Source organism: Urtica dioica, chromosome 6 (genome assembly GCF_054948205.1).
Source record: "Urtica dioica subsp. dioica isolate 48M chromosome 6, U.dioica_male_clone48M_v1_H2, whole genome shotgun sequence".
Classification (NCBI taxonomy): Eukaryota; Viridiplantae; Streptophyta; class Magnoliopsida; order Rosales; family Urticaceae; genus Urtica; species Urtica dioica.
In genome coordinates this window covers 1,464,423-1,477,686 of record NC_142761.1, presented here as the reverse complement: position 1 = coordinate 1,477,686, position 13,264 = coordinate 1,464,423, and the positions used below count along the sequence as shown (strand labels likewise).

Below are 13,264 nucleotides of genomic sequence, written 5' to 3'. Positions count from 1 at the left end.
GCTGTTAACGCAATAACGTAGACAAATGTAGGAAAAATTGTGTAGATTTCACCGCACGAAATCGTGGGTCTTATCACAACTTATCTATATTGTTGTTCTCTAACGCCGCTGCCAAAAATCATTTCTCTTATTAGAAAGAGTTTTAAACAAGGTAACCCGGCCATAATGTACTTCAAGCCATGTGTATATGTGCACGCATAATGCATTCATATTTATTAAGAGAATGACAAACATATGATGAGAACTCCAAATATATAGACAAAGTGATAAAATTTTAAAACTATTTATTTTAATTAAAACTAAGTGAATATGACAAGGCGTGTCTTATACAAGAACAAACAACATGACATAATCAATAACAAAAATCATTAATCCTCATCGGATGATGATTATGATATGTGTTATTAATAAATCATTATAAACATATCCAATAACGTAGACCCCATGCAATCGCAAATAACAAATCGCATGAATTATATCTTTCAAAAAAATATACAAATCTCCATCTCAATTATTATCTCCATTCTTCTTATAATTGGTCTCTCGTTTGCCTTTTTACACTCCAAGCAACACCGAAACAACCAAAACAAACACCCTCACAGCGTATAAAATAATAAATAAAAAAAAAAATTACATGATCAATAAATAATATTTCAAATTACCCCACATTGAAAAACCACAACACACAACAAACAACATGACATAATCAATAACAACAACAACAACAATCATTGATAATGATGATGATGATGATATGTATTATTACTATTATGCCCTTGCGGTGTAGGGCACGCCGGAGGCCTTGATCCAGAAATCTCCGCCGAGAAACTTGGCGGGGGCGAAGTCGGCGGCGCGGCGGGGGTCGACCTTCTTGATGCCGCGCCACTTGACGCGGTGGGCGAGGGCGGAGCCGGGCCCGCGGTTGGAGATCTCGGAGTAGAAGCAGGTGTTGATGGCGAAGGAGCCCGCCCAGGGGAGCCACCCCTCGGGCGCGATAACGTCGTCGATCTGCGAGTTCATCACGATCGTCCGAGAGAACTCCTTCCACGGCCGCCCCAAGTACGCCTTGTTCTGCTCCTTCACCGGAATGTAGAGCGGGTCGCCGGAGATCGTGCAGTTCTGCAGCACCAGGGCCGTGGCCTGCCGCCGGTCCGACCGGCCCTGGGCTGTCACGATGCACACCTATGGCACGAGCAGAATCAGAATCAGTGGCGGAGCCAGAAATTTGATTTAATTTAGGGTTGGAAATTATAGAGGAGCCATTTTCTATTTTATTTGATGAATGGATAGTAGGGATATAAAATTAAATTTAGGGGGGTCAAGTGTAAAAAAAAAAAAAAAAAAAATTTAACAAGAAGGTATATGATTTTTATTTACAAAGGTGTCTAGAGGAGTAGTGTTTTACTTTTATTAGATAAATAAAGTCTATTGTTGGAATGATTGAATAATATGAAATAAAATAAACGGGTCGAATATTAATTTTTGTTCTGTAACAAAAAAAATTGAAAGGACTAAAATATTGTAAAACTAAGATTTAATTAAAAGATGAACCCCGAATATGAAATTCAAAAGAGAAAGTTTTTCTAACTTGAATACAGGAATAACAATAATACATTTGTAAAAATAATATAAACAAATGAATAAAGACTGAAGAACACTATATTACTAAAAATAATAGAATGAAATCAAATAAAAACATGTCAAATATGAATCTATTTTTTTTAATAATAATAATAAAAAAAAGCACCTGGTTCTCCATGGGTCGGCGGACGATCATTTTGCAGTTCTGGAAGACGGCGGCGGCGTCGCCGAAGATGAAGTCAATGGTGCCGGAAATGACGCAGTCTCTGTAGAACTGCCTGTGCGCGTGCGCGTACATCGAGTCTTGGTATCCGTCCACGTGGCAGTTGTAGAACACCGACTGGTCCGACTGCACTCTCAGCGCCACCGCCTGGTGCTTCTCCGGCCCCGCCGTGTTCTCGAACCCCATGTCCCGCGCCATGAAGTTCGCCCCGATCACCGCTGCCACGTCATCACTTTTCATTCTTTTTCTTTTTCTTTTTCTTTTTCTTTTTCTTTTCTAGCTACTACGTAAAACTCATTTATGTGCATGCATGCAAATGCATATGCATGGATTGCCCACGTGAAATTCATAACGTTTTCAAACTAGCTATTACTTTTTTTTTTTTTTTTTTTTTTTTTTTTTTATTTGTGTGCGATTCCACTTTAATCATTTTGAATATTTTCTAAAGTTTATTTATTACATTAGAGTTTTGTACGATTGAAAACTTTAATTTTACAAAGTGAATCTCAATTTATTTAATGTAGTAATTTTACAAAGTAAAGTTAAAAGTTTGTGGTTTTGTAAATTAAAAAAAAAAATGATCGTATAAGTTTCAAGAGATTTAAAATATTAAAATACAAAAAAGTTTTTGTAATAATTGAGGAAATTAAGAGAATATATATGGAAGACTTACACACGGTGGCGGTCTTGAAGGTCTGAATCCCATCAACAAAGTTCAAACTTCCGGTGATCCTAGTCTTAGTGGGACCATCTCCGACGAACATGACATGTGTCATAGTCTTGTCAACGACGACCTTTTCCTTATAAACCCCTTTCTTTATATATATCACAAAAGTCTTGTTCCCTTTCTTGGGCACTTCCTTCAACGCCTCGTTGACCGTCCTGTACTTCCCGCTCCCGTCCTGCGCCACCACCACGTCGGGCCTCGGCGGCGCCGCCATCAGCTTCCTCGCCGCCGCGCCGGACCAGTCTTCGCCGTCGCCGGAGAGGAGTCGCCGTTGACCGGTCACCGCGGAGGCGTTGAGGTCGAACGAGAGGTCGAAGGAGGAGAGGATCGTGGCGAACTCGGTGACCATTGCGAGGCCGTTGCTCGTGAGCTGTTGGGAGCTTTTGAGGATCGATTTCATCCTCTCGCCGGCCTCGCCGGTCGTGTTTTCGAAGCCGTCGAGGCAGGTCTGTTGGTACGTCACCGCCGCCGAGAGCCACGTCTTGAGGTCCGAGGCGTACTCGTCGAGCTTCGACAGCTCGAAGGCCCCGATACGGTCGAAGGACTCGCGGAGATCGTCCATGGCATAGTCGAGGAGCTCGTCGCAGTTCGCGAGTGCCTGAAAAAAAAAAGAAATTAAAATTTAATATTATTGATCATCATCAGATACGTACCCATTTCGATTTTATCGAAAATCTTATAACTTAACGATGTTAATTTTAAGTATCCTGAAGTTTCATCTCAAAACTTAAATTATCAACTTTTGTTTGATTCATTTTTATTTTTGAAAGTGGAATTCCAAAAAAAATTTGACCTACGTACTACCCATTTTTAATAACTAATAATTACGTTTACATTTCATGTTCAATTTTCTTAATTTGTAAAATGTTTACTATTCAACGTATAATGTAACGACTTGATGATGTCCTTTACATTTTGAAAATGACTAGTCTTCTAATTTGGAAAATTGAAGTTTTTCTTTCTTCCTTATATTGATGAATAAACTAATCCCAACCATATTGAATTTTCTTAATTCTCTATATTTTTAATTGTGCCCTTCTCATTATCCCCGAACAAAGTTAAAAACCCGCGACAATAAAATGACACGAGACTTCTTTATTATATTTCATTGAATTATACGCTTTCTAGTTGTCGCTGATATCTTATTCTCGTAATTTAATTGGAGGGACACAAAAGGAGACATTACAGAATAGAACAACATAAACAGAGCCGGCCCTGACTATAGGCGAGCAAGGCCGGTGCCTTAGGCCTCCGATTGGGTTGGGTTCCGAAATTTTTAATATATATTATGTATATATATATATATGTCCAAAATATTTAAATTTTATATTTTTTCTTTTATATTTAAATTTTTATTATTATCAAAGGGCCTCAAAATATTAATTCGCCTAGAGCACTTAATGAATTCGAGTGAGTTTGGGCCGGCCCTGAACATAAAGTCAAATAATAATAATAAAAATACCTGATTTGTCCTCGAGTCTTTGGCGAGCTCTTTGAGGGTGGAGGAGTTTTTGACGGCGGCGGAGATGTGGTCGACGGCGACGGTGAAGGCGGCCTTGATGAGGTCTTTGGGGTCGGAGGCGTTTCCGGCGGCCGCGGAGAGGGACTTAACACACTCCTCGCGGTAGTCCGTGGGCTGACAGATCGTCTGGATCGCCTTGTTGCTGCTCGCCACGTGGGCGTCGCCAGCTGGCGGGGCCGCCCCGGGGGTCGGGACCCCCGCGCCGCCGCCGGAGTCCGCGTGGCCGCGGTTGAATCCGACGGCCACGGCCACGACCATCGCAACAAGGATCAGCGCCGACGTCACGATGATCGCGATCTTCTTCTTTCGGCTACCACCATTGCTCTCCCCAAAAGGCATGGCTTTTATTTATTTATTTATTTATTTTTTGTTGTTGTAATTTTTGGGCTAGATTTTGCTCTTTTGGAAGCGTGGTGGGTTAATTAAGTTGTGTTATATTGTGTGGTTTTATTATGTTGATATTATTGTGTGAAAGAAAGATGGGTTGTGTGGGTGGCTAATTGAGGAATGGCTTGGTTTAAATTTGGGGGATATATACTTGGAACCTAAAAACAGAAAATGTACTTTTTGTTAAGGAAATGTGGGGTTGCGGAGTCCGGACAAAATAAAGGGTTGTTATTTGTCTTCGTCCAAATTTGAGACCATAATTATTATTTTATTTTTTTAATTTCTTTACGAGGGGGTTACAAATAATCAGCCTTCTAATAATGGACCATTTGTTGTTTTTTTGGTCATTGTGCTCTTCGGTTTTTCCAACTGCAATGCTTATATTTAGCAACATTCTTGGTTTTTTTTTTTTTCTGTTATTTTTTTTTCCATGGGTTTTAGTACTTTCGTTCATAAATTTATTTTCCTTTCTATTAGGTTTTTATTGAAAAAAATAATGATTTACTTCCCTTTCCGTGTCTGTTCGAGCATGTTTATCATTAATTAGTAATAACTACGTTTATTGATTAATATTATTCATGAACCCATACAACAACAATGTTTACTTTATAAGAGTAGAGAAATCACTGCCAAACGTTTTATTCTTCTTTTGCTCAATTTTATTGACCTTATTCATGTTTTTTTTTTTTAAACCGCTCTCAACGCGAATGCTTTCACATCTTAGCCCTCCGTAGCTCCAGCTTGGCGATCGTGCCGAGATGAACCTCGTCGGGCCCGTCAGCGATCCGTAGAGTTCGGGCCGTGGCCCACAGATGAGAGAGCACAGTGTCCGAAGACAATCCCGCGGCTCCGTGGACTTGCATCGCTCGGTCCAGCACCAGCAACGCCATGTTCGGAGCCGCCACCTGTCCGCCGAAAAATTAAATAACGAGAAAACAGAGGACATAAGTGCAATTTATTTAAGTTTATCATACCTTGGCCATTGCTATCGTCCCACGGGCTCTTTTGTTTCCCAGCCTATCGAGCTGGTCCGCTGCTTCATAGACCATCAGTCTGGCTTTCTCGACCTCTATGCGACACTGAGTGACAAAAAAAAAATCAGAACAAAAAAATGTACATAAACTAAGTTAAATCGATGAGAATAAGCAATAGAAATTCTCCGTGTCGAAAAATAGGATATAATTAGAGAAAGGCTAAAAAAAAAGTTTAGGGACCGTAGGGGAAATTCGAAAACTATTAAAGGTCATTTCGGAACAACCGAATCCAATTGGGCCACCAAAGCTCTAGCAATTACTTCAAAATATCCAAAGTTTAGTACAAGAGAGAATATAACTAGGCGTCTACGTAATTAGGCTGTTATAGTTGAATAGCCAGTTGAAATTGATGGATTTGAAAAATATCCAAGGTTTATCTAAATAAGTAAAATAGCGAAAAATGTGCAAGTATCATCCAGTTTCAATAAATCGTCAAAATTTTTAATGGCAGTGTCAATGTAACCTATCTATTTGTTGAAAACTACAACTCTGGCTAGTTTGGTAATCAATCAGTTTCAAAAATGAATATTTTGTATAATTTTCCCATATAATTAACACCCACTTACAAAATAAAAAATAAAATAAAAATTATACCTTTGCGAGATCTGAGAGGAAAGAGCCTTGTTCGGCAATCAACTTCCCGAAAACTTTTCTGCTGAGAGCCCTTTGAACCATCATTTGCATACCTCTCTCGGCCGCGCCTATCAACCTCATGCAATGGTGCAACCTTCCCGGGCCTAGCCTACCCTGAAATTCCGAGTCACAAAATATTACTCAGTTTGGCTATTACGCCCCTGTGAGTGGTGAGAATCTTGAAAAGACACTACAACAAGCTTCAAAATTTACCTGCGCGATTTCGAACCCACGTCCTTCTCCCAATAAAATGTTTTTCGCCGGGACAACGACGTTATCGAATATCACTTCAGCATGCCCGTGAGGTGCGTCATCGAAGCCGAAAACAAGAAGAGGTCTCTTTATATGTACACCGGGAGTGTTGATATCGACCAAGATCATAGATTGTTGCTTGTGTTGAGCAGCGTTGACATCGGTCTTTCCCTGCACAGTAGTAGTTCGTAGGAAACACACTAAGCCCATGATATACGGGTAATAATTGAAAAAAGAAATATATATATATATATATATAATGGGATGTCATAGAGAGATTTACCATAACTATAAGGATTTTGCATCTTGGGTCCATGGCACCACTTGTCCACCATTTTGTTCCATTAACGATGTATGAATCTCCTTGTCTGATATATTCGTTCAATAGCAGCAGAACTTGGTATATAAATCAATAAGGTACTACAAGGAAATTATGATGTTCGATGATATGTACGGATGCAATTGTGTGAATACACTGTATTACAATGTCATTCTTTTGGCAAACAAATCAAGACTTACGAGCAAGAAAGCTCAAATCAATGAGAAAAATCTCACAGTTCGCACAAATTTACCTTTTAATAGAACATTCGATATTGGTCGCATCAGAAGATGCGACTTTAGGTTCCGTCATTGCGAATCCCGATCGGATTTTCCCCTCGAGCAAAGGAACTAGCCATTTAAGTTGCTGTTCTTTATCCCCGTACCGTAGCAATACCTGACATAAAAGGCTACACTGAGATCACTAGCTCCAAATAACATTATATATATAAGGAATTAAACTTGTAGAAATGAAATGCCTACAGATGTTCTAAATTGTGTCACACAAATAAAATAGAAGTTTCATCTAACCTCCATATTTCCCGTGTCAGGTGCGCCGCAATTAAAAACCTGTGGTGCCCAAATTGAACGGCCCATTATCTCGCAGAGGTATCCGTATTCAAGGTTCGAAAGTCCAGCTCCCAGCAACCGATCATCCTGGGTTAAATCAAACTGGGAAAGTAGTTTTTTTGCTCTTTCTGCACTATCAAACTACAACAAAGCAAGCACAATAGACTAAGCCAGGTATATTAAAAAATAGGATAGCAAGCTAGAATTTTGAAGCTGTTCGAGAAGTATACAGGTATCCATAAGTTCCACAGGCCCGACTTTTTTGCTAGCTCCTTTAACCTCTCCTCTTCCGGATGAACCGTCCAACGGGAGGTCGATTGAGCAAGTTCGTAGAATTTATTTTCCATCGGGTATATGTGATCTTCCATGAACTTAATCAGCTCGTTTCTTAATTTCATAACCTTTTCACTGGGAACAAACTTCCCTGTTCCGGAAAATTCTGGATCCTTACTAGCATTTCCAGCTGCAAAAGTAATACACCACCACTAAAACCATCAATTACTCATTTGTAGATAATGTGATCAAAACACACGGGACAGATATAGCTACCTTGAGGAGGACTATCTGGAAGAACGTAATCCCGGTGAAAAAAATCCCATGCAACGTCTATTATGGCATTAGCTTTGTCCCCAGTGTGTCGAGCACGCTCACCTGCAGAAGCGTTCCCCTGAATTTTGATAGGAAAAGCTGTTAATAGATTCTATAGCATCATGTATGACTTCAATGTGTAATTTTCCACATACCATGATCCATCGGTTATATATTCCTGCAAAGATCGATGCTCCTCGAAATAAAGAAAATGTAACATAAAACTTCCACACAGCTGCAGGCCATGGTCTTCGCTGCAATTGCGAAAATTCAAGCTTAGTCCATCAATAGGCAAGGTTAGTAAAAAGAGGGAAAAAAAATTGTAAACCATCTTCCAGAGCAGGGCTGAATCACAGAAGCTCCAAATCCACAATGACACAAATTCAATTGTTAATTGCTTTACTTCTTTGACTTGCTAACTGACCCCTAAACACGTACTATTATTACTAGATAATTGCCTTTATAATAGTTTATATGAAATCGCACCACAATTCTCAAGATTATCAATCACATGAAGCAAGCAAGATGGTATTAGACACCCACTGAGCACATTCATCTAATTAACACAAAAACATTTGTTCGTAGAGCACAATCGGTCGTGGGGCTTAACTTACAGATGAAGAAAAGTACATTGCCAAATATTCTGGTAGTGATGGAACACCTTCTGGAATACCAGTAACTTCTATACCTTTACCAATTTGATCTTTGTCAACTGCTAGGTCCATAACATAGTGCTGCATAAGAGGATATAACAATCAACAATACATTAAGGTTCCGTAAATTACAATGATAATAAAAAAATGACGGTATTCCTGGTTAGAGCAGGTTCTTGAGAATTGAGCTAGGTACCAGTGTACTGTATGCAACATCACACATTTGGTTCCCCAGAGTAGACAACTCCCAGTCAAGAATCCCAATCACTCGATCCTGCATAATAGTCACATCACTTAAGTAATTCAAATACGTAAAAGTTATATACAGACATCACATATTCCAACGAAATCTATAGTATAAACCAACATTAATAAAGATGCGATAAGAGGGTTGAATATTCTGTGCCTCATTCCAAAAGACCGAGCAAGATGGAACTCCGACTTCTAAAAGACTAGAACTCTAAGGACTTAGTTGCAACGTGGGTGAATGCACACACACACACACACACCCACACACACATATATATATATATATATATATATATATATATATACACATACATATATATAATCCGAGGAGTTGGTTTAGTGATAAGGATGAATGCTGAGAGGTGTGGATAATCCCCCATAAACTAAAAAACTCGAGACCACTGGGAAGTCTTCCGGTCGAACTGCAAGGGTCTCGTGGGCTTAGTCGGGTGAAGCCAGGATACCCACTATTGTAATATATATATATATATATATATGATTTTGAACGGGAAGACAGCGTAACGAATTCAGACTCCAAGACATACTACACCTGGTCCGTAACCAATGAACTAATGTATGCTTTTCCATATTAGTAAACATGTTTTCGATACTCATACAAATAAGCACATTTTCAGTTTCTTTAATACTAATAGAAAAAACAGAACTATTTAGTCAGTAGATTCCAGGAAGTACCAAACCTCAGTTGGATGGAAAATAAGATTATCCAGGCGGAAATCTCCATGCACCAAACCTGCTGTGGCCTTTGTAGCATCTTCAAGAGGTATATTCTTCCGAAGCCAATCGAGCAGCTCGAACATCTTCGGATTCCTAGCAGGCTTACCCTCGCCGGTCGAAGCCATATATTGATTAGCCCACCTTTCCACCTAATTAACCAATCAGAGGTCTCATTATGAATACTACTTATCCACATTATTCATAACCTTTTTCTTCCCCTTTAACCAGCCTATATCGCATTGACTTCATAAGAAAAGGTTGAGCATCATGTAAGCAAAAGCCATGGAAACACACAAACCTGTCGTTTACAATAATTATCCCGACGCCCGTAATTCCCAAGTCCAATGGCATCAACATCTGCAGAATGCACGGCCGCTAAAGCTTTTGCCGTCGCTTGATATATCTCCTTTCTCCTCTCGGGAGCTACACCCTATAAAAATACAGCATTAACCTCTCGAGTTGTCAATATTTTTTTCAATACACTTCTGTACAATAAATTACAGCAAAAAAGAACTATATGAAGCAATACCGGTAGCCTAGGGTCGATAAATATCCGCCCCTCCAAATACTCCATTATATAAAAAGGGGTTCCAATCACACTTGAATCAGTGCACAAACAGTAAACTTTTGGAACAGGGACTTGTGTATGACCACCCAAAGCTTGAAGAACCTATAGTACACAAAGCCAAAAGTAAATCAAATGAATAAATAAATAAAAAGAAGAAAGTAATGATCCAATCAATTCACAGCAGGAAGGAAAAAAAAATTCTTTAGAATCAACACAAAGACAGCCATATATTTAAATCAAACTGGTAAGAACAATTTTTTTTTTCAATCGGTACTACAGATTAAGAGAGCATAATAATAAAGTATTTAACCATAAACACTCAATGCCAGAACAATCTGTTCTGAAATAGAAACCAGACAACTGAACATTTCGAAGATATAAACAGAGTCCGAAATTGATAATCACTATATTCAAATATACTTCCATTTCTAAAATCTAACACCGAAATCACTGCACGTTTTCAAAATGGAAGATCCGAACCTTAAACTCTCTCTCAACGGCATGAGCAGACTGAAGCAGCTTCCCCGGAGGCTTCTTCCTCATAACGTATCGCTGAACCGAACCTCCATTTCCAATTCCGACTGCCAGAAGATAGGTAGGGTTCGATTGACCGTGTCCGAACTGTAATCGAGCCGAAATCAGACACAGAGCTAAGCCAATTGGAGAAACGAGTTTGAGAGAGAATTAAGGATGACCTGAGAGATGTCGAAGCTGGAGGGATTGGGAGGGAAGCCATGGACGTTGCTCGAAGCGTAACGGATGAGGGCTTGGCGGTCGATCTCGAGCGCCGGGTCAACTCGGCCGTGAAGGTCGGAGGTTTTCGCCATTGTTAGGGCGATGATTGCAATTCAAATAAGAGTCAAAATAAAAATACATAAACACGTATATAAAAATATTATATATAGAGATTGGAAGAATCGTCTGGGAAGAGTAAACTGAAGAGAGAGAGAGAGAGAGTCCGCGCTTTTTTTGCACTCGCGCGTTTGGCGACCGGGGTAATGTTATTTGGTACGATTAATGATCCACTTAACATTTAACACGTGGATGTTTAATGTTTTTTGGTGTCCACGTGTTAAATGCTGAATGGATCGTTCAAGAACGTGAGTCGCGCTAAAAATCAATACTGACATATTTAAGATATTTTTTTTTAATAAACAATATAAGATATTCAAGTACTTTTTTTTGTATGAAGATATTTAAATTATTCAAAATCCTAAATCCTAATTAGTTGCATATATTTGTTATTTTCTATATATAGTTTAAAAAATAATATCTGTAAACATCAATGTTATTGAATAAAGGGGTAATTAAGTTAGTAATCCAAAATATTTAAAATTTCATTTTATAAAAAAAAATAGTTCATCAACCGAAGTAAATTAATTAACTGGTTAAATTAATTTAATTTACTTCGTAAAATAGCTCACCAAGCAACAGTTAACTAATTTATTTCGGTCCGATAGACTATTTGTTCAATAAAATGAAACTTTGTCTAAAATATTAAACGAATCAAGAGAATCGGCTAATTGCAACAATTTTTTCTTGAATAAAAAATGAGTTAATAAAATATATTAACTATTCGTAAAATATAATTAAGTTATTATTGTTTATTTTTGTCAGCAAATTCTCTTTTACAATTAATTAAAATTATTTTTTCCCACAAATAATCTCATTTAGTTTTATTAATTATATTTCAATTTTTTATGTAAAATCTGTGGAAATTTATGTGTTTTTCATTTTTAGTTTCGATGATTTATTAAAAAATATTTTTTAATACAAAAATTGTTGATGTAATTAATATAATATGAAGGAAAATAAATGGAGTACCAAATGATAATAAAGCGTAAATATTGAGTATTTAAGCAGTGTATATAAATTGTAAAATCATCATTATTAATCTTATGTTTTGTATATCTATTGATGACCGCATATACAAGTTGAGCATTCCAATTTTTTTTAAATATCAATTTAGAATATTTCCAAGACTTCCACCCACTTATTTTTTTACCGGTGAAATGGCTACTAAATTCTTAGAAGTGCCCATGTTAAATTTCGACAATTAAGCAATGAGTTAGCAATTCCTCATCCTCGACAAATGGATTACAAGTAATGTAAATATAATCTAATTCAAATGAAAATTCAAGATTTACACTGTTTTGTGGAAAATATGAATAAATATGTGCCGTATTATCTTTGATGATACTCCAATGAATGTTGAGAGGTTATGAAAAACTGTGAAAGAATTCAATACTTCAAGATGGACTCTTTATCTTTGGTTGGTCATCTTGTTTAAGCTCATATTTGTTCTCCCCGGTTGAGTTAAAGCCCTCCTATTATGGATCTCAATCTTAATATAGATGGATCCTTTAATAAGATGGTCGTGGGATGTTGGAGGTCTGATTTGTAATGTCATGGTGAGCATATTATCAATTTGTTGGTTTAGTTACTGTTAGCTCTAATTTTGGCGCCGAAGTTGAAAGTTCGGTGCTCAGTATTTAACATCTGAATGATATCTGGAATGAAATAATTATTATTGAGGGTAACTCTCAAAATATTATTGATTTTTTAAATGAAAAAATCTGTACCCCTTTAAGTGTTGGACATCATTGAAATTTCTTATTGAGTGTAGTTAAGAAAGTCGAGTTTAAACACACCTATCGTGAAGAGAATATGGTTTCTCGTCCTTTATGCAATCTGGGACATTCTCTTATGCACTTTTTTTTTTAATTATATTTTCCTGATTTGCCTAGTAGAATTTGTGATCTAATTGTAAAAGATAAGAAGGGGATACATATCACAAAGTTCTTGTGTAATTTATCATTCGCGTTAGTTTTTCGATTTACTTTTTTTTATATAATGTTTATTTTGTAATCACGATTTTCCTCTACCATAAGTGAGACCTACTTATAAAAATATGTGATACCGTCCATGTTTAACTAAAAAAAATAGAGTATTTTAATGTGATATAGTTTTCCTTTTATATTAATAATATTTTCCAATGAAATCACATACTAAATTTAAAAGAAAATAAGGAAATTAAATTCTTAACAACAACCCGGAAGAAGACAAGTTTCTATAATTACAATGCATCAATTCTATTATCCGATTACAATTTCTAGTTTTTTTTAAAATATTCTATATTATATATATGTGGAACTGATTTATATAACTTCACTTCAGGCGTGTTATTTAAAAAAAAAAAAACTAATAATTTTTCTGTCACATGC

At 37.3% G+C, this 13,264-nt stretch overlaps 2 protein-coding genes across 2 annotated transcripts; both read right to left on the bottom strand.

Moving 5' to 3' along the window:
• Positions 1 to 768: 768 nt before the first annotated feature.
• On the bottom strand, positions 769 to 4,444 carry LOC149392751 (Plant invertase/pectin methylesterase inhibitor superfamily). Its single transcript, XM_089617038.1, has 4 exons — positions 3,994 to 4,444; positions 2,478 to 3,129; positions 1,748 to 2,022; positions 769 to 1,182 (listed from the first exon to the last, which is right to left on the bottom strand). Exons 1-4 carry the CDS (start codon positions 4,390 to 4,392, stop codon positions 769 to 771), a joined length of 1,740 nt encoding a protein of 579 aa, XP_089473164.1. The 5' UTR covers positions 4,393 to 4,444.
• A 528-nt stretch (positions 4,445 to 4,972) lies between these two features.
• Positions 4,973 to 10,922, bottom strand: IBR3 (acyl-CoA dehydrogenase-like protein). The gene is made up of 17 exons (XM_089616899.1): positions 10,736 to 10,922; positions 10,521 to 10,661; positions 10,002 to 10,142; positions 9,771 to 9,902; positions 9,436 to 9,621; positions 8,685 to 8,762; positions 8,450 to 8,569; positions 7,991 to 8,089; positions 7,797 to 7,914; positions 7,478 to 7,710; positions 7,209 to 7,388; positions 6,932 to 7,074; positions 6,643 to 6,727; positions 6,321 to 6,530; positions 6,069 to 6,221; positions 5,415 to 5,519; positions 4,973 to 5,345 (listed from the first exon to the last, which is right to left on the bottom strand). Exons 1-17 carry the CDS (start codon positions 10,865 to 10,867, stop codon positions 5,154 to 5,156), a joined length of 2,448 nt encoding a protein of 815 aa, XP_089473025.1. The 5' UTR covers positions 10,868 to 10,922; the 3' UTR covers positions 4,973 to 5,153.
• Positions 10,923 to 13,264: the final 2,342 nt, after the last annotated feature.